This window comes from Mauremys mutica, chromosome 4, assembly GCF_020497125.1.
Source record: "Mauremys mutica isolate MM-2020 ecotype Southern chromosome 4, ASM2049712v1, whole genome shotgun sequence".
NCBI lineage: Eukaryota > Metazoa > Chordata > Testudines > Geoemydidae > Mauremys > Mauremys mutica.
In genome coordinates this window covers 104280219-104301348 of record NC_059075.1, presented here as the reverse complement: position 1 = coordinate 104301348, position 21130 = coordinate 104280219, and the positions used below count along the sequence as shown (strand labels likewise).

The 21130-nt window shown below is 42.1% G+C and overlaps 1 protein-coding gene across 4 annotated transcripts in view; it reads left to right on the top strand.

Annotated features, from left to right (window-relative positions):
- Positions 1-21130, top strand: part of USH1C (USH1 protein network component harmonin) — a 123481-nt gene that overhangs the window by 56625 nt on the left and 45726 nt on the right. For 3 of the 4 annotated variants that reach the window (XM_045012324.1, XM_045012323.1, XM_045012321.1), the window contains exons 12-15: positions 374-516; positions 4304-4369; positions 15904-16028; positions 19623-19699. In XM_045012324.1, the coding sequence (XP_044868259.1) occupies positions 374-516; positions 4304-4369; positions 15904-16028; positions 19623-19699 (411 nt within the window). The remainder of the gene's footprint in view (positions 1-373; positions 517-4303; positions 4370-15903; positions 16029-19622; positions 19700-21130) is intronic. The other variant, XM_045012322.1, reaches the window with a different exon arrangement.

Genomic DNA, 21130 nt, shown 5'->3' with positions numbered 1-21130 from the left:
GCATGCTCCTATTATAAATTACAATGAGTGGTATTGAAGAAAGCGAGGGGGGGAGGCTTTCTCCTGGGAGATGCTGAACACTTCTCTACTCCCTTTGACTTTAACAGGAACTGAGGGTGCACAGCACCGTATAGGAGGTGCTCAGCACATCACAGATTGGGACCCAAGTTGCTCACAGACCTGACATGTTTGATCATTGCTATTTGGAAACAGTGTTATAGAAGGTGTTACTTGGTAGAAGTGATAGGAGGAAGCATTTTAATGTACATTTATGGTATCCGCTTTGGAGGTTGGTTTTTTGGGGGGCTTTTTTAGGGGAAATAAGTTAACTCAGATTTTTAATGATGAATTTGTTTTTATGCTGTGATTGCAGGGGAGAGAGCTGTTCATGACTGAGGATGAGAGGCAGCGAGAGGCGAGTCTTCGTGAACAGGAGCGCCAGGAGTTAATGCATCAGAAGCGGCTTGCATTAGAGACTAACAAACTCCTCAAAGAGCAGCAAGAGAAAGAGAGACAGTAAGTGCTTTAGATGGAAGGAGATCTGTTCAACTTTCCTTTCACTTGGAACTGGCAATAATAATTGTGAAATAATGGTGAGGACACTCTCTAATAATGTTAACTCTTTTGCTGCTGAGAGGCTCTTCTTCAATTCCCTTTTCTGTTGATGTTGTGGGCACTTTGGAACTTCAGACTAAGATCCTTCTGGATTCATCATCTCAAGGAATGTGCCAGTGACAGACAGACAGACAGACACACACACACACACACACACACTCTCTCTCTCTCTCTCTCTCTCTCTCTCTCTCTCTCTCTCTCTCTCTCTCTCTCTCTCTCTCTCTCTCTCTCTCTCTCTCTCTCTCTCTCTCTCTCTCTCTCTCTCTCTCTCTCTCTCTCTCTCTCTCTCTCTCTCTCTCTCTCTCTCTCTCTATATATATATATATAACCCCCCCCCCACAGTATATATATAAAACCGGAGGGTAACAAATGAAGGCTATCAGTATTTTGCAGATACCAAACCTGGAGGGAGGGAACCAACAGCCACAGGTGATAGTGGGTCTGAAGACTCTCTGGCTCCTCTCCCTTCCTGACAATAGGAAACCAAAGTGGGAGAGGCTGGGAAAGGATTGTCATCTGACCAGCAGGAGAATGAGTGTGCAGGGGCCTGGTAGGATCAGAAGAGATGGAAGGCGAGAGCCACAGCAGGTGGGATGGAACTGTGTTGGAGAGCAGTGATAGGGTGAAGAGTGATATCTGGACCATACTCAAGTGCCCACTACCACACAAAGCAGGCTGCCCGAGTACTTGAAGCCCTGCCTTTTTTCAAGGGGATATGTCATTGTGACAGGGTTGGGCCAGATGGCTACAGGAGAGTGATCGAATTGGAATCCAGGAAGTGGGCGGGCAGAAGCTACTAAAGGACCTTCCCCCAAGCCTAAGGGGAGTATCCACAGGACTTGGATACCAAGCGAGTACAGGGAACAACTAAAGATTAAAAAAGGACAGGAGTGAGGTCAGAGGGCTAAACCAAGGGACCTGACGGAGACACCGAGCAGAGAACCCCGGACAGCCCCCACTGCTCCTTGAAGGTATCAAGGGAGCCAGTGGATGCTGCCCAGAGGAACTCTGCCCAGATGCGTGAGCAGACGGAGGATCGGAAATAGGCCCCACAGTCACAGGAGACCCCGTCGGCCAACCTCCTCTCCCTGGTTTTATAGATGGCCATTTTGGCCAGGGCTAGGAGGAGGCTGACAAGGAAGTCCCGCGACTTCATGGGGCCATGGATAGGGAGTGCGTAGATGAGAACATGATGTTCAAGAGGAACCAGAATAGGGGCTGCAACCTGGCACACTCCAGGTAAACATGCACCAGGGTCTCGCTCACACCGCAAAGGGGCAGGTGTCTGGGACGGGGGTGAACCACACCAAGTACACACCCATGCTCACGGCTCCATGAAGGAGCCACCAGCTGATGTCCCCAGTGGGCCTCGGGAGCAGGGCGGAATATAGGCTGGCCCACCGGAGCTCCTCATCTTCCAGAGGTGGCAGGAGGTCCCACCACTTCATGTCGGGGCAGGACGCGAGAGTGAGGACATGAAGTGTGTGGAGCACGAGTGTGTACAGATGTTGCCTTGGCATGGTCCAGAACAGAACCAGCTGCAAATCATGCAGCCAGCTCGCGGTAAAGGGGTGGGACAGCCGGGTAGGTCCACGGGGAAGGGGCCCGATGAAAATGTCCAGAGGGCCTGAGGTGGAAGGTGGGTGGAGCATTCCCTCTCACAGGACCCGGTTGAGGAAACCTTGAGCACTGGGCAGTAAAGTGGCCCTCACCTCCTGAAGTGCTGGAGAGTACGAGGCCTGGAGAGCCCCATGCACCAAGCGAGCATCAGAGAATCCAGCCAGCCTCCCCAGTTGTAGTCCAGGAGGTCTCTGACTCTGGTGACTTCCGCCAGGACCAACCTCTGCACATGGAGCTGGGAGTTGTGTAGCATGCCGGACTATCTGCACCATAAAGGAACCTCTGGAGGGAGAAGACATGGACCTGAGTGCGCAGGCACTTCAGGCCCTGTCCTCCTCCTCCAGGGGTAGGCGGAGGACCCCTGCAGAGACCAAGTGCAGTCCAGGTCAGAACAACTCCAGGAGAATGATGCTTTCTTCAGCTAATGCTAAAACTTTTTGATTAAGAGTCTTCTGACTTTAAAGCCTTTATATCTCACATTTAACAGGATGTTCAAAGCTTTGACCAAGGTAACTATTGGCTCCCAAACTCATCTAGGCTGCCTATTTATTAAAAGGAAGCCAATTCATTTGTGAGTAAACAGGTCAAGAATACAGAAAGAAAGCCATTGGCCTGAGTGGGTGTGGTTGTCTCTGGGTATGTCTACACTACCCACCGGATCGGTGGGTAGTGATCGATCTATTGGGGATCGATTTATCGCGTCTAGTGTAGATGCGATAAAATCGATCCCTGATCGCTCTGCCGTCGACTCCGGAACTCCACCATGGCGAGAGGCGGAATCAGAGTCGATGGGGGAGCGGCAGCAGTTCACTCGCCACTGTCCTCACGGCCAGGTAAATTGACCTAAGATAAGCCGACTTCAGCTATGCTATTCGCATAGCTGAAGTTGCGTATCTTAGGTCGACTCCCCCGACTAGTGTAGACCTAGCCTCTGTTGTGGCAAGTACTCACCTAGAAAGACATGGAGGCCTGGGTTCTATGCTCCCTGTTGATCTCTTTCCATACCTTGATGTATCATCAGTCACCTTTCTCCCCTTGTCTAGAGACAAATGTCCTGTCCACTTCCAGTTGTGCATGTTTGCCTAGAAAATTTCACACAAGTAAGTAGGGAGAGCAACTTGGATGTGGATGATTTGCTGAGGCTTTACCAATGAAAAAAAGTTGTCCTAAAGTTGTCTCATTCTGTGGAATTAGAATTTCTTCATCAGATATCATGTGCAAAATCACCTGTCTCTAAAGTGAATGGCTTTTATTACTCATTGGATGATAAAAGATATTCCTATATTATTAACAATGATTTGGCAATAGAAAGGTTGAACCTAAAATGTCAGTGCTGATGCTTTTTGCATTAGTTTACCTAGTTACCTTTGTTTTATCTTTGTTTATTGAGAAGTGGAGGGGAGAAGCAGCACATATGCCTATATTATTTTTTTTACATATTTCCTTGAAAACCCCTCATCATATCTCTCTCATTTTAATTTTGTGGCAAACCATATAGTCCATGAGCTTGCCTTTTTCCTTAGAGTTAGCAAAGTTACCATGTGAATTCAATCTCTACCTACACTTCAGAGCCATCATCGGAGACATCTGTCTTGGGCCTGGTGGGCCTTTCTGTTTCCCTGGCTGTCAGTTAGCTGGGACAGAAACCATCCCTCCACGCTTGAAGTGGGACATCAGTAAACCCCATCACCTCCAATATCATTACCCAATGCGCGATTGTCATTGAGCTGGGCAGTCAGACTCCATCCCATCACAGAGAACATGGTTGGACAGCTGCAGAATGCACTAAAAAGTTATCTTTGAGGGTCAGAGTGGCTTCAGAATTTAGAGAAGTGATGTGCTGTGTTGGTCAGGTGGGCTATGGAGACCATCGGGAATCATCGAGCAGGTGTGATGAGGGCTAGGAATGTTAATGAACCCTTTTTTAAATGTTGGAAACTCGTGTCATGTTCTCCCCATGCATATTTGTTCTCATTTTTATATATATATATATTTGTTTTACACTAGCATACACATGACAACTTAATTTTCTCTAAATGTTCTAAATGCAAATTTCTCTGTATTGCAGAAGGAAACTGGAGATTTCTCAAAAGGCTGCAGAAGAAGAAGAAAGATACCGTAAAGAAATTGAACAGTAAGTAATCATTTTCCTCCTGTGCTATATATATGTTGCATAATACACATGTAAAGAGAAATTAAATACTAGAGTTTGTAAAAAATAAATAAATAAATAAATAAAAATTGTCCACATTTTTTTTCCAGCAAAACATGGCAATTTTGTCAAAATGGAATTTTTCACAGGAAATGTCTGTTTTCAATGAAAAAATTGGGGTTCAGTGAAAATTGAATTTTTTCACGTTTGAGTGACCAAAAACTGAAAAAAAAATTGTATAGTCAAGTGAAAAAGTTCAGTAAAACTTCATATTTTTGCCCAAGCATCTCAAATTTTTCAGTTTTCAACAAAACCTCCAAAATCTTCATAGAAAATTTTTGATGAAAAGGAAACAGTTTTCCATTTTCATCAAGTAATAAATGGGTAAGGAAAAAAAAGATCAAGCTTTCCTTACCTGCTCTACTATATACATTTCATATCTGAATGAAATTTCTCTTCAGGACTGCGAAGGTACTGTTTTAAAGCAGCTTATGATAATTCCAAATGTAGGGCATACAAAAATGTTTTTTCTGAGTGACATCTGCTGGAAATCTCTGCCAATTCTACAACATCCTGGTGATTTCTCAAAATTGTAGATGACAATTTCCTAACTCAAGAAGTGTTGCATCCAATATAGGGGAATTCTCTATTAGACCTCACCTTGATAGATAAAGAGGAATTGATCGCAGAACTTAAACGTGGTTTGTAAGGTCCAGTGACCATGACTTGATTGTATTTGTTTATGCAAACAATAAAGTCCAAAGCAGTGACATTATGTACTAGGTTCTTTATAAGGGCCTGTTTTATAAAGCTGAAAATAACTGTGAGCCACAGCAGATGGGAGAAAAAACTTAAACACAAAAATGTTAATGATCATTCGGAACTGTTTTAGAATATTTTATTAGATGCTCCAAAAGCCACAACTGAGAGTTAAGGTTACCCGGGTTAGAAAAACAGCGTGGCTTAGAGGGGTAGTTGAAAGAAGCAATAAAAATAAAAAGATAATGTATAACACATGGGTGAGGGAGAAAGGGAAAGATGATAATATATATGTCAGAAGCTAGAAATTGTAGAAAATTGGTAAGGGAATCAAAAGAACTCAAAGAAAAATCCATGGCCAGCAGAGTGAAGGACAATAAGGAAGAGTCTTTATGATAACAAGAACAAAAGAAACCCTAACTATGGTGTTAATGTATTACTAGATGTAAATGGCAGAATCGTCAATAATAATGCAAAAAAGGCACAAATGTTCAATACATTTCTGGTTTGTACATTGAAAAAAGCAAGGTGATGATGAATTCATATCATAAGAGGTGGCAGTGGAGGACAAAATAGTTTCCATTTTTAATGTGACTAAGAAGGATGTTAAACAGCAGCTACTAAAACATGTCTAGATAACTTGTATCCAAGACTTTTAAAAGAGCTGGTCAAGGGACTCTCTGGACTGGACTGTTGACTTTTAATAAATCTTGAAGCAGCGGGGAAGTTCCAGAGGTCTCGAAGAAATCTAATGTTGTGCCATTATATAATAAAAGGCTAAATAGGCTGAGCCAAGTAACTATAGGCCTGTCAACTTGACTTCCATCCAATGCAAAACAATAGAGTGGCTGATACAGGACTTGATTCATACACAATTAAAGGAAGGTAATATAACTAATGCCAACACTGATTTGTGAAAAATATCTTGTTAAATTAACTCTCACTTTTTGAAGAGATTACAAATTTGGCTGGCAAAGGTGACAGTGTTAAGAACATAAGAATGGCCATACTGGTCAGACCAAAGGTCCATCCAGCCCAGTATCCTGTCTGCCAACAGTGACCAATGCTAGGTGTCCCAGAAGGAGTGAACCTAACAGGTAATGATCAAGTGATCTCACTCCTGGCATCCATCTCCACCCTCTGACAAATGGAGGCTAGGGACACCTGGCTAATTACCCATCCTGGCTAATAGCCATTAATGGACTTAACCATGAATTTATCTAGTTCTCTTTTAAACCCTGTTATAGTCCTAGCCTTCACAACCTCGTCAGGTAAAGAGTTCCACAGGTTGACTGTGCACTGTGTGAAGAAGAACTTCCTTTTATTTGTTTTAAACCTGCTGCCCATTGATTTCATTTGGTGGCCCCTAGTTCTTATGGGAACAAATAAATAACTTTTCTTTATTCGCTTTCTCCACACCACTTGTGATTTTATATACCTCTATCATATCCACCCTTAGTCTCCTCGTTCCCATGCTGAAAAGTCCTAGCCTCTTCAATCTTTCCTCATATGGGACCCATTCCAAACCCCTAATCATTTTAGTTGCCCTTCTCTGAACCTTTTCTAATGCCAGTATATCTTTTTTGAGATGAGGAGATCACATCTGTATGCAGTATTCAAGATGTGGGTGTACCATGGATTTATATAAAGGCAATAAGATATTCTCCATCTTATTCTCTATCCCCTTTTTAATGATTTCTAACATCCTGTTTGCTTTTTTGACTGCCGCTGCACACTGCGTAGACGTCTTCAGAGAACTGTCCACAATTACTCCAAGATCTCTTTCCTGATTAGTTGTAGCTAAATTAGCGCCCATCATATTGTATGTGTAGTTGGGGTTATTTTTCCAGTGTGCATTACTTTACATTTATCCACATTAAATTTAATGGAATATAGTTAGACTTCTGTAAAGCATTTGACTTGATACCACATGAAATTTTGATTAGGAAACTACAATGATATAAAATCGACACGGAACAGATTAGATCGATTAAAAACTGACTCACTGAGAGGTCTGAAAATATAATTGTAAATAGGGAATCATCGAGCAGGTATGTTTCTAGCAAAGCCCTACCGGGGTCAGTTCTTGGCCCTATGCTATTTAACATTTTGTATCAGTGATCTGGAAGAAAACATAAAGTCATTGCTAGTAAAGTTTGTAGATGACACTAAGATTGGGAGAGTAGTAAATAATAAGAGAACAGGTCACTGAGCAATCTGGAACACTTGGTAAACTGAGCACAATCAAAATATATGAAGCCTGGTCTACACTAGGCGTTTAAACCGGTTTTAGGAGCGTAAAACCGATTTAATGCCACACCCGTCCACACTGAGAGGCCCTTTATATCGGTATAAAGGGCTCTTTAAACCGGTTTCTGTACTCCTCCCTAACGAGAGGAGTAGCGCTAATATCGGTATTACCATATCGGATTAGGGTTAGTGTGGCCGCAGATCGACGGTATTGGCCTCCGGGCGGTATCCCACAGTGCACCACTGACCGCTCTGGACAGCAATCTGAACTCGGATGCAGTGGCCAGGTAGACAGGAAAAGCCCCGCGAACTTTTGAATATTTCCTGTTTGCCCAGCGTGGAGCTCCGATCAGCACGTGTGGCGATGCAGTTAAAAATCAAAATAAAGAAAGAGCTCCCGCATGGACCATGCGGATGTGATCGCTGTAAGGGCAGGCAAATCTGTTCTATCAGCGCTCCGTTACAGAAGATGAAATTCAAAAGCATTTTAAAAAAATCTCCAGACAGACGCCATAGCAGGGGCTCAGCGCACTGCTGCGTGACAAGCGTAACGGAAAGCCAAAGAATCAAATGGACACTCATGGACTGGAGGACTCAAGCTATCCCACAGTTCCTGCAGTCTCCGAAAAGTATTTGCATTCTTGGCTGAGCTCCAAATGCTTCTAGGGTCAAACACAGTGTCCGCGGTGGGTCAGGGCATAGCTCGGCAATCTACGCACCCCCTCACCCACCCCCAGAAGTGAAAGGGAAAACAATCCTCTGTTGACTCTTTTACATGTCACCCTATCTTTACTGAATGCTGCAGATAGATGCGATGCTGCAGCACTCAACGCCAATATCCTTGCTCCCCCCCCCCCCGCCATGGGTGGCTGATGGTACAAAACGACTGGTACCCGTCCTCATCATCAGCCTATTGGCACATGGGGCAGTGCAAAAGGACTGGTAACCATGCCGACTAGCATCGGTAAGGTCAATCAAGGGCGCCTGGTCCTAATTTTTCCTGGTAGATGGTACAGTATGGCTGGTAACCATCGTCATCATAGCAACAGGGGGCTGAGCTCCATCAGCCCCCACCCTTCATGTGTAAAGAAAAGATTCAATTGCCCCTGGACTAGCAGAGGGATGCTGGGCTCCTCTCCTCCACACTCCTTACTGTCCTGTCTGGACTATCATAGCAGCTGGAGGCTGCCTTCCACTCATTTCTCACTAACAAGTCACCGTGTCTTATTCCTGCATTCTTTATTACTTCATCACACAAGTGGGGGTACAATGCTATGGTAGCCCTGAAAGGCTGGGGGAAGAACGGAATCAACAGGTGGGGTTGTTGCAGGAGCACCCCCTGTGAATAGCATACAGCTCATAATTTCTGTGGGATCTGACACAGAGGAGCTGTGCTCTCTGGTTCTATGATACAGTGGTTCTCTAGTACACTTGCCCATATTCTAGGCAGGACTGATTCTATTTTTAGATACCAAAAAGGAGGGATTGACTCAGGGAGTCATTCCCAATTTTGGCTTTTGTGCCCCTGGCTGATCAGCCAGGGGCACTTACGGCAGCAGCAAATGGCAGAGTGCAAAAGGACTGGTAACCATGATCATCTTATTACCAATTTATGGTATGGTAGATGGTACAGTATGGCTAGTAACCATCTCTGCTGTCATGCAAAAGCAAAAGCATGCTTCTGTGTAGCGCTGCTGAATCGCCTCTGTGAGCGGCATCTAGTACACATACGGCGATAGTCACAAAAGGCAAAACAGGCTCCATGATTGCCATTCTATGGCATCTGCCAGGGCAATCCAGGGAAAAAAGGCACGAAATGCTTGTCTGCCGTTGCTTTCCCAGAGGAAGGAGTGACTGACGACATTTACCCAGAACCACCCGCGACAATGATTTTTGCCCCATCAGGCACTGGGATCTCAACCCGGAAATTCCAAGGGGCGGGGGAGGCTGCGGGAACTATGGGATAGCTACAGAATAGCTACCCACAGTGCAACGCTCCAGAAATCGATGCTAGCCTCGGACCGTGGACGCACACCACCGATTTAATGTGTTTAGTGTGGCCGCGCGCACTCGATTTTATTCAATCTGTTTTGCAAAACCGGTTTATGAAAATTCAGAATAATCCCGTAGTGTAGACGTACCCTGAGAATCAATACAACCAAAGGTAAGGTTGTACGTCTAGGAACAAAGAACATAGGCCAGCCATACAGCATGGGAAACTCTATTCTGGAAAGCAGTGACTGAAAAAGACTTGGGGGCCCTGGGGATAATGAGATGAACATGAGCTTGCAGCGCAACGCTGTGGCTAAAAGGGCTAATGCAATCCTTGGATGTCAACACAGGGGGCTTTCAGTAGGAGTAGGGAAATTAGCTATGTATTTGTCAACTGTTAGTGGTATACCTTGTCTTGTTCTGGTGTCTGCACTTCAAGAAGGATACTGAAAAATTGGAGAGAAGAGCCATGAGAATGATTAAAGGAAAAGAAAATATGCCTTATAATGAGACACTCGAGCTCAACCTGTTTAGATTATCAAAATGGTAAGGGGTGATTCTGATCAGTCTAAAGTAACTACATGGCAAACAAAAATTTGATGATAGAGCGCTCATTGTTCTAGCAGACAAAAATATAACTAGATTAAGTGACTGGAATTTGAATCTAGACACATTCAGACTAGCAATAAGATGCAAATTTATAACAGTGAAGGTAATTAATCATTGGAGCAACATATCAAGGACTGTGATGCATCCTTCATCACTGGAAATTTGTAAATCATGAGCGGAGGCTTTTCTAAAAGAGTTGATCTACTTATAACCACAGCTATTGCACTTGAACCAGGAATTAATTCAAGGAAGTCCTGTGGTTTGCGTTATGCAAGAGGTTAGACTAGATGATCATAATGGTCCCTTATGGCCTTAAAATCTATGAAGGCTTTCTGGCAGCCCATCCATCAACAGTACTAAAAAGCAAGTTGGATGCAACTATCAATGTAATTTAAATATTGCTGTACATTTAGAACTGGAGGAGGAAAAAACAACCAATCACTATGTGGTTCACTGTTTTAATGTACGTTATCACTTTCTCTTCTGAACAATTTTGACAAATTATATGATAGTATAAAATTGGAAAATGAGTGTTGGAGATTTCATATTCTATAATTGTTCTGATGCAGCTTTCTGTAACTGTAATTTACTCTGAAATATTCAGACATGCCTCTCCTGTCACATTAAACAGCTTTCCACCTGCGTCATTTCATTTGACTGCTTTTGATCTATCTATATTAGAATCTGAAATCCTGCACAACAGACAGGGCATGCACAGGGCTCTCTGAATCAGTGATGGCATGTTGGATGCAGAACAGAGTATATTTCCCCAGCTGCCACGACAGATATCGGGGACAAGAGCAGTTTCTGGCAACCCCAACTTTCACTCCCTTTTTAAAGACTTAAGACCCTTTTCCCTGAAACTCTTTCCTTAAAATTGCTGCAGTTATCAGATTCTGCTGCCTAAATTATTGTGAAGCTGATGTATCGCCATATCTGAAGTTCTTTAAGTAACCTCAGTAGCTTTATTTCAGCACTTCACGAATGCAACATCAGCAAGTGGAGTTTGCAGCTTACAAGCTCTACTATCATTAGTGTTCATGCACATGATAGGTAACATTTTCAAAAGCACCTAAGTGACTTATGGTATGTCTACACAGCATTTTGGAGAGAGCCTCCCAGCCCAGGTCAACAGACTGGAGCTATCCGGGCTTGTACAAAATAGCTGTATAGACAGCACTCTGAAGTTTCAACTCACACTGAAGCTCAGGCTCTGAACTTATACTCCCAAGTCACCTGGGTTCTTTAGAGCATGTTACCCACAATAACTATTTCAGGCCATGTGGTTGGTTTCAATGAAGAGTTTCAAAGGCTTCAGCAAGCAGTGCCACCAATACTCTCACTTCAGTGAGGTGCTACTTTGAAAATCTCTTATCAATCCTTGTATTCACGTTCAGAACACAAGTCTTTGCCTTAGCATTTCTGTAGCTTGCAGCCTTTCCTGGCGGAGCAAACTCTATTTAACAAAAATCCGTAACTGTACAGAATGAGTTATGCCCTGTAGGTTGCAATTTCTTTACAGGAACTAGGAAGATGGATCTTCCAAGGAAACTGTTGGCTCTGTGTCATATGTTAGTAGTACTATTTTATGAATCACCCTTCCGGACCTATTGGCATATTGTTTTATATAAAAGTCTACTCTACTAGCAATTACATTAGCCAGAACATGCAGGGCAACCTCTAAGTTATTGGTCTTGACTCTGTTGCTACCAAATAATTTAATTACTAGACTAACCTCCTCTGACGTATATTCAGTAGAGTCCTCTGCGTATGTGTGGGGCTTTTTTAAATCTTTTTTTTTCTTTTAGTCTTTTAACTAACTCCAAACATTGTTTATTTGTCATGTAATGCAAATAGCAGCAACAGCAGTGGCTATATGAGATTCAAATGCAAAGTCCATAAATTAGGGTTATCATATGGATCTGTGACACTGGAGGACTTTGCTACCATAAACCAGTGAATTACACTATGACATGACACAATTGAAAATATATCTTTTACATCACTGAGAGGTGTGCTCTATGGTACAAAATTCAGCAACAGCAGAAATGCTGCATTATATTATTGGATTATGTGTCACTTGTGATTGCAGCAATCTTTAACAAGTTATGAGAAATGGGAGGAAATGTTATATGCAGTTATTCCTTGTTCAAACATTTTTATTTTACTATCTATTTTTATTTATTAGCAAAATGCCCAAGAATATGCTTGGCATGTTGCCGTACATAATCTCCATCTCAGTGGTTTTACAATCTGTTTGCAGATGTGACCCAAAACAACAGAGCTGATAAAACAGTAGTAAGTGGGAGGATGGAAGGAGTTAAATCAAGAGGATTAGAGGGTTACTCAGCTAAAGCTCTGGACAGCTTGGCGGAGCAAAAATTGTTTTCAGAGATATGAAGAAAGTGGAATCCTTATGATTCATTTCTTGTAATTGCCATGGAGGATGCAGCTCCTGAGGAAGGATATGTCAGATATATTGTAGACTCTGCAGTTTCAGTCAAACTTTGTTTATTTGTCATGTAATGCCAATATCAGCAATAGTAGGGGCTATCCTGTGTTAAATTCTCCATCATCAATCTAGCTGTTTTTGCCTCTAGGCACCGAATACGTGGCTGGTCCTGACCTAGTTCAGGTCAGTAGGCAGCCTCCCCCACACACCTGATGTAAATCCCCATTTAGCTCTCCAATCGCCATTTTACTGCCATAGCTCACGCACTTTTGTGTTGAGCTGGATTTCCATTTTCAGAAGAATATCGGCTTGCCGTGAATAACCACTCAAACCTTGACATTTAACCATATTGCGTTCCTGTTTCCTTTTATTGTTTAGGTTTTTTGTAGGAAGAGTGGGGGGATGGTTATGTGTACACCAGCGTGGACTTTTGTTGTTGTGTGCTGTAAGTAATCTCCACCGGGGGTGGGTGGAGTCTAAGGATTTTAAGCAGGGTTTTTGCAAAGGGCATTAAAAAGTTAGGCACCCAACTCCCACTGAAGGTTAGTGGGACATGAGATCCTAAGTCCCATTTGTGCCAATATTTCCCCTATTTCCCCCAAATCTCCTTATTTCTGATCATGGTGTGACAGGTTCCCCTGGGGTGCCACCTGGAATTAGGGTACCACTGAGCCCTCTGACCCACGAGCCTGGGTTCCCTCTCACACTGTGCTGCTGCGACAAGTTGCAAAGCCCTCCAAGCTTGCACTTTCATCAGCATTCACACAGGTAGAGACACACCCAGCTGCAGTTACATGCAGGCTCTCTAACCACCAGCCTTGGACCCCAGAGCACTACTGTCCTGCCCTGGTCAAATCTGGCCAGTATATAGGTTTAGCACCCAGTCCACCTCTCCCTCAATGTGAAGAGGACCATGCACACTTGTGGTAACCAAGCTGAGATTTCCCCCAGACACCTTAGTCAAATGCACACTGGTTTGGATTAAAACATAAAATAAGTTTATTAACTGCAAAAGGATAGATTATAAGTGATAGCAAACAGATTAAAGCAGATAACCTAGTAAATAAACAAAACCGCAAACTGAGCTTAACATACTAGATAGGTAGGATATGTATTAGCAGATTCTCACTCTGAGTGATAAACAGACTGGCGGATTCTTAAGGCACAAGCTGCCTTGGCTCTGTAGCTTGGGTTGCCCGGGTTTTCAAAAAACAGGCTAGAAATTACTTTAGCCTGGGACCATCCATTCCCTCCTGTTCAGTCTTTATTCCTCAGGTGTTTCCAGGTGTGGTGTTGTATGGAGAGTGAGGTCCCATCAGGATGTAATTTCTCCCTTTTATATCTTCTTCCCACTTGCTGGAAAGCTCTTTTGCTGTGACCTGGGTCAAACAATTCCCATTGTGTAGTGTTATCTCTGAGAGGTTTCTATTGTATACAGTTCCTGGGGTAATCCTTGTGCCTGTGTGCATTTCCCCAATAAGCCATTAACATTGTTTGGCCTTTTTACTGTTGTACCTGAAAAGCTGCTTGTGGATGTTTTCAACCTCACAACATGTTTCAGTAACACATATGTAGCCAAGCTTCATAACTTCGCATACAACGATAGCACACACAATCCAACGAGATATTAATGTCTAGCAGTTTAAGACTTATAGAATGATACCTCACAAAGTAGAACTGGAATGGGTTACCTAGGGAGGTAGTGGAATCTCCTTCCTTAGAGGTTTTTAAGGTCAGGCTTGACAAAGCCCTGGCTGGGATGATTTAGTTGGGTTTGGTCCTGCTTTGAGCAGGGGGTTGGACTAGATGACCTCCTGAGGTCCCTTCCAACCCTGAGATTCTATGATTCTAAGGCATTCTTTGTACAAAACATATCCTAATTACATGACAGTGGTGAATATTGTGATGCCAGGGTGTCATACATGGATTCTTTGTAACTAGTTTCTTCATTTTTCTGAACTCTCCCTTTCTAGAGTGTCACAGTGTTCGTTTTTGTTAGAAGTCCTTCTCCAGACATGATGAATTTAATTATACAGTGGTGTCACTGTTTAGTTGTCTCAGCTATAGTTATTTCTTGAGCCAACTCCTGTCAGGGTGTAGCTACACTTTTGTGTGCTCTAGCTATGCCAAGAAACAATAATTTAAATGGAAAAAAATCATGTAGAAATAAGACACACGTTTTTAACAGTGGGGACAGGTAAATATTGGAATAACTTATCTAGGGATGTAATGGAATCTCTGTCACTTGAAGTCTTTAAGTCATAACAGGTTGTCTTTCCAAAAGATACGCTATAGCTCAGACAGAAGTTACGGCCTCAGTGTAGAAATTATTTGGTGAGGTAGGTTCCCTGTTCTGGTTTATTCAGGCAGGCAGACTAGATGATCATCATAATCCCTTCTGGTCTTAAAAATCATTGATTCTATAAAGTGCTCAGAATTGGCTTCTCCAAGCCTTACCCCAGTGTGCAATTCAACCAGTTTATATGTGGGTCTGTCATGTGTGTATAAAGGCAGTGACTTGCATTTTGCATGCATTACCTCCGTATCTCATTAGTATTGAAACACAAAAAAGTATATGCTTTCATGGGTGAATACCCACTTCGTTGGATGCATGTAGTGGAAATTTCCAGAGGCAAGTATAAATATGCAAGCAAGAATCAGGCTAGAGATAATGAGGTTAGTTCAATCAGGGAGGATGAGGCCCTCTTCTAGCAGTTGAGGTGTGAACACCAAGGGAGAAGAAACTGCTTTTGTAGTTAGCAAGCCATTCACTCTCTTTGTTTAATCCTGAGCTGATGGTGTCAAATTTTCAGATGAACTGAAGCTCAGCAGTTTCTCTTTGAAGTCTGGTCCTGAAGTTTTTTTGCTGCAGGATGGCTACCTTTAAATCTGCTATTGTGTGTCCAGGGAGATTGAAGTGTTCTCCTACAGGTTTTTGTATATTGCCATTCCTAATATCTGATCTGCTACAAGAGGGCCTCATGCTCCCTGATTGAACTAACCTCATTATCTCTAGCCTGATTCTTGCTTGCATATTTATTGCTGTCTCTGGAAATCTCCACTACATGCATCCGACGAAGTGGGTATTCACCCACGAAAGCTCATGCTCCAATATGTCTGTTAGTCTATAAGGTGCCACAGTATCTGTAAAAGCAGCAAAGAGTCCAGACTAACGTGGCTACCCCTCTGATACTTGAAAAAAGTATATATTATCATTAGAAAACAAACAAGAAGTTTGTTTATTATTTCAGTGTGTTTTCTGTTCAGTTGAATATATTAGTTGGACCAGAAGTGAAATAGCAGCCATTTCTATATGTTTAAAATTTGGGTTTTTAGCTGAGTTGGAAGGAAATGGTTTGTATTTCAAATTAAGAAAAATAAATAATTTGTAGTTTACAAAGTTATATTTTTAAATGAGAATTTCAAGAAATAATATTCTTCTATATATATTTAGGATAACAGCAGAAGAAGAGAAATTTAAAAAGGAATGGGAAGAAGATTGGAGGCCTAAAGAGCCACCTAAGCCTGTAAAAACTGTAACTGCAGATGTACATCCAGCCCCTACTCCTAAACACAGAAGTAAGTGACTGGTTCCATCCTAGTCAGTGGGGAAAACAGTTGTGTTTGAGGAACAATATTATGACTCAACAATGGTCATGGAGATGGAGTGTTTTCACCAGTTCAAATCTAACCTATGGCAGCCATGACTAAAACTTAACACCTGATGGCTGTTTGGAGGTCTATGAGAGATGAGTTTAGTTGTATCCATCCAGTTCCCACTTAATAGACATCTATCACAAAACTCACTGCCACACTTACTGTCAGCCATGTTCACAGTCTCAGCCAAGAAATGTGTTGACATGGAGACTGAACTTCCTACCATGATGATAAGCCCTCTAGGTCAGGGTTGAGGTGCATCGTGGGGGGGGGGTGTATTTTGCTGTTTCTATTCAGGGAGCCTCAGTCTCCAGAGATGTCAACCTGGCACATTTCATGTGCACTAAAAGCAAGATTTTCTTTGAGCTGTTCTCAATCAGAGTTGCTATGTGCTTACTCTGAACACTTTTGAAAGTCTAGCCACTTCATTTAGGTGCCTAAAAAAACCTCGGCTCCCATTTGAAAATCTACCCAAAATTCTTATATACCGTATGTGTATACATGTCTGTGAATGACTGAGGTGGAAATATGTTGCATTCGTAGTCTTATTTTAATCTCTTGGCATAAAATGTCAGTGCATAATGGATTACAGGAGTTACTGGCATTTGGCTACTTGGGTCACATTTCAAAGTTTTTCTGATCTCTTACTTTAAATGAGTGTTGAGCTTTCTGTATCCAGTAGATAATCAGAAAAATACTGTGGGTGACTTGGTTTCATTTCCCTATTTGACATCTTTGACTTGGGAGAGATCTTGAGAGATGGAGGGATAGGATGCAGAGATGCAATGCTGTACTTACAGCTGGAGACACAGTGGCTTGGTGCTCTGGCTTTATTACTGGGAGAAAAGGGGAGGGTGTTCGCTTTTTTTAAAAAGGAGAAATCTATATAGAACTTCCTGCTTTTGGCGAAGAGGGACTGGAGCTACCACTAGAGCTGAGGGCAACGTGCAGGTTTCAGCTCATCTGAGCTTTACCAACTGAAACATGTGGATCACCGGGGTCCACGTCCACATGAAGTATCCAGTTTGTGTAAACCACTGCCAACCCTTCCCCTCAACTAGGACCCAGAGTCCTTACTTTTTAAGGATGTGGGGATGGCTGCCTGGTGTCCTGTAAACTCCTTCCTGCTACTTATCTTTGAGGAGAGAGTGGTTATCCATCTTCCAGCACCTTCAGGTGATGCCTGGTAGGAAGATAATAAATTAACACCTTGTCCCCATCCAGGCCCACTGTGAGGCTGCTTGCCTCCTGACCCCTGTCTGCTGACTCTGACATGGTTCTCAGCCCCGCAGAGCACCATTTGCAGAAAGGGCATATTGCCTACTTACTGTACATAGAGGGCTGAATTAGTTATAGAGCTTTGTTCAGCACGTTGATGGGTATTTGTGCATGCAAATAGGCTAACAATGATTACTATGGAGAGGCAATGTGGGCTAATGGGTAGACCACTGGACTGGGAGTCTATTCCCAGCTCTGCCACTGGCCAGCTGGGGTGACCTTGGGCAATTCATCGCACCGCTGTGCCTAGTTTCCCTTTCTTTAAAATGGAGATAATGATATTCCTCTCCTTGTGTAAAGTGTTTTGAGATGACGATCACTATATAAGAGCTAGGTATTAGTACTATTATTTATTGTTATTACCATTTTGCATGTGCAAATATGGGTCTTTTGTGTCTAATGCATGATCATTCTTGGGGACACACTCATCATGTCCTATGTTTAAGCATTTGTCCCCTAAATAAATCAAGGGATCTGGTGGGTACTGTGACACACTTGTGCAAATATGCATCACAGGCTCTAGCAAATATTTATTTCTTTAGAAATTATAACAAAACTCTGAAAAAAGCCCCAGTCTCCTGTACAGTCTTGCAAATCACACTGTAAAGATCCAACACCTTTTAACTGCAGCAATAAACCTCTGAGCAAGCTGATCTTTTTTTAAAAACCTACAGTATTCCTACTCTGCTTGACAAATCAAATACAGATCCGTTTTAAATTTTCAACTTTGTGAAATACAGATATATTCAGGGATGGTTGAATTTCTCCAACAGTTGTAGAAAATATCTGTTTTGAGCAAATTATTCCCTTCAGTTTTTATACTTTACGGAAATCTGTTCTGAGTTTTATAGAAAGCGTGACTTAAATTTTCATTCTTCATGTGAAGAATGACTTTTGGAAGTCAGGATTTTGACTTATTTGCTGACTGTTTGCTGTTGGCATTCTGATGATTTTGCAAGTGGTATGAAAAATGAGACTGAAAAATGAGGATTGAGCTTAGGCCCTTCTGTGCTAAGGCCCAGATAAAGCAAAGCACTTAAGAATCTGCTTAACTTTAAGCATGTGAGCAGATCTACTTAGTTCTCATGGGACCACTCACATGGTTAAATTTATGCATGCTCATAAGTGTGTACTGATTTGGGGCCTAAGACCTTTGTCTGGCACATAAAGCAAATACATTAATATCTTATGTGGACCAGACACTAGAAGGAGACAAACACTCACATCTCCTACTGTGGATTCCATAAGGCTTGGATACACGTGTTCTTCACTTTTCAGTTGTTCTAATCCATTCACACTGTGGTGTCCTTCCCCCGCACCTTTTCTGCTCCCGTTCCATCCTTTCTCCGTCTCTTATTCCTCATTCCTCCTTTTCCCTCCCCAGAAAATAATTAGTGCAAATGTTGTAGTCCTAAGACAAAACTCCCTTGAAGTCAGAGGGCATTTTGCCTCAGTAGGATTTATCACAGGGAATGGATCTGTTCAGTAAGAAGCTGCTGTTTGTGCACTCTAACTTTTCATAGAAGTGCCCATTAACAGTAAGCCTGTCTGCTGGACTGAGCTTTTCAAAGGCAATTAGGATGGTTTGAAGCTTAACTTCTAGATAAAAGGCTAAATTAGGAACTGGTTAAACTAAAAAAGCCCAGATGCTTTGAAACACTATTATGCACAACAGGAAGTAGGAAAGTAGTACTGGTAAGACACTAGACTGGAGCTCAGGAGATCTAGGTTCAATTCCTGACTCTGCCCCAGTATTCCAACTTGTGCAAGTTGCTTAATCTTTCTGTGCCTCAGTTTCCGAGTCATAAAATGCAGGAGATGATGTTTCCTTTCTCCCACTGTTCATTTCTCTTGTCTATTTAAATTGGAAGCTCTTTAGGGCAGAGATTTGTTCTTACTGTGTTTGTGCAGTGCCTCCCGCAGTGGGGCCACAATCTAGGGGCTACTATAGAATAAGGAAAAGAGGTGACGTTTCTCTCTGAAGTTAGACCCGAGATAACTGTTGATGGTCAAACTTCAGAGTAGCCCCCAGGTTCCTCACCCAGCCTAGCTACAGTGCATTGCAGGCCATGGTACTATATGAAGACCTTATTTTCTTCAGGGTAAATCAGGAATTGATTATACATTGGTTATTTCATGATACTACAGATCTCAGTGAGGTTCCCTTTTTACCTTGTGGAAACCTCAGTTACCCTATCACTTCTGTCTCCTCATTTCCTCCCACCTTTGTTTCTTTAGTAGATTTAAAGGGAATTGCACATGACCAACTTGCAGCAGATGACATGGATGGAGTGATCACGAAGCAGAACAAACAGGTTTGCTCTTCAGCCTTGGCTTCCTATCCTGATTCAGAGTCTTCCTACATTTCGTTTCCTCCTGACAGTCAGTCTTGACACTAGATTGAACACTTTCTATTCTTGCTGCTTTCAGCTGCTAGGGCAGGACCCACAGTCCATTGGCTGGTAAATGCTAGCAAAATTACAGAGCTCAGAATATGTATTGCTGCTATTGTGCTCTAGAGACACCTAAATGAAACAGGCTCTGTCAGTAAATTTAAAAAAAGTGGATGCTATTAATTAAGCTTTGTATCATCAGCAGATTTATATATAAAAATAGAGTTACTATATGTCCTGTGCATTACCCGACAGTATGGTTTTAAACTTCATGAACTTGGCTTTAAGAAAATCTTTTTTTTTTTTTCCTAAACAAAAATACTTCATATAGGGAATGAAGGGGTTTGTTGTTTCCCTAAATGTTGGATGTTTTTGAATCGTTTATTTGATTTCATTCAATATGTTATTGCTAACAAATTGTTACACTGAATATAAAGCAATAGGCATGACAATGTGCATCTAATAACAATGAGAATGACTGTCAGGTTTTGTATAAAAGCTGGCTGTTGCATCTGTTTGTTTCACATAAAAAGTATATCAATAAGGTAAACATGTTAGTAAATGTACTGCTTTTTGATCAAATTTGATAAAGGAACTGTCATTTAATACCATCATTTAATACAGTGCAACACTGCAGACATTTAATACCATCATTATTTTGCCTTCAAATAGCTTTTAACCAGTTACATATGGGCCCAGATTGATCTAAACCAGTTCAGGACTTTTCTCCAGCAAATATTTTTCCTTTGTTTTTTTTTATAGCTTTTGGTTGGTTTTATCGATATGAAGGGAAATTTCCCACAATTCGCAAGGTACAAAGTGTGTAGAGATATAAGTGAAAATTTGCTGTGGGTTTTGCATTTGAAATTACTTCTTTCTCTCCTCTGTATTTTTTTTAAATAAATTGTACAGCAGTGTACATTTATTTCTAAGTGTGGCAATATGTGACCGACTATCTTACTTCATATGGATTCAGTATATTCAAATGCTTTCTCATTTAACATGTGCATGTACAAGCACGTTTCTTTGGAGTGCAGCTAGAGGGGCTGATCTTTGAAGTACTGAGTGCTCTCAACTCCCACGGCTTGCAATGGGAATTGATAGCTAGCCATACCTTTCAGGAGGTGCTCAAAACATTGGAAAACTGGATCAATAGGGTGCTCCCCTTTGGAAATTTTATGTTCCCCATAAGCCTTTGAAATAGTGCTTTCCAGGGAGATTTTCAGAGGGAAATAATAAATGGGAATTGAGTGCCTCGCTCCCATTTGTGCCTTTGGAAATTTACCAGTAAGTGGGAGCTTATGTGGTGAATAGATCTTTAACAGAAATGAATTTGACTCATAATGGAAGAAA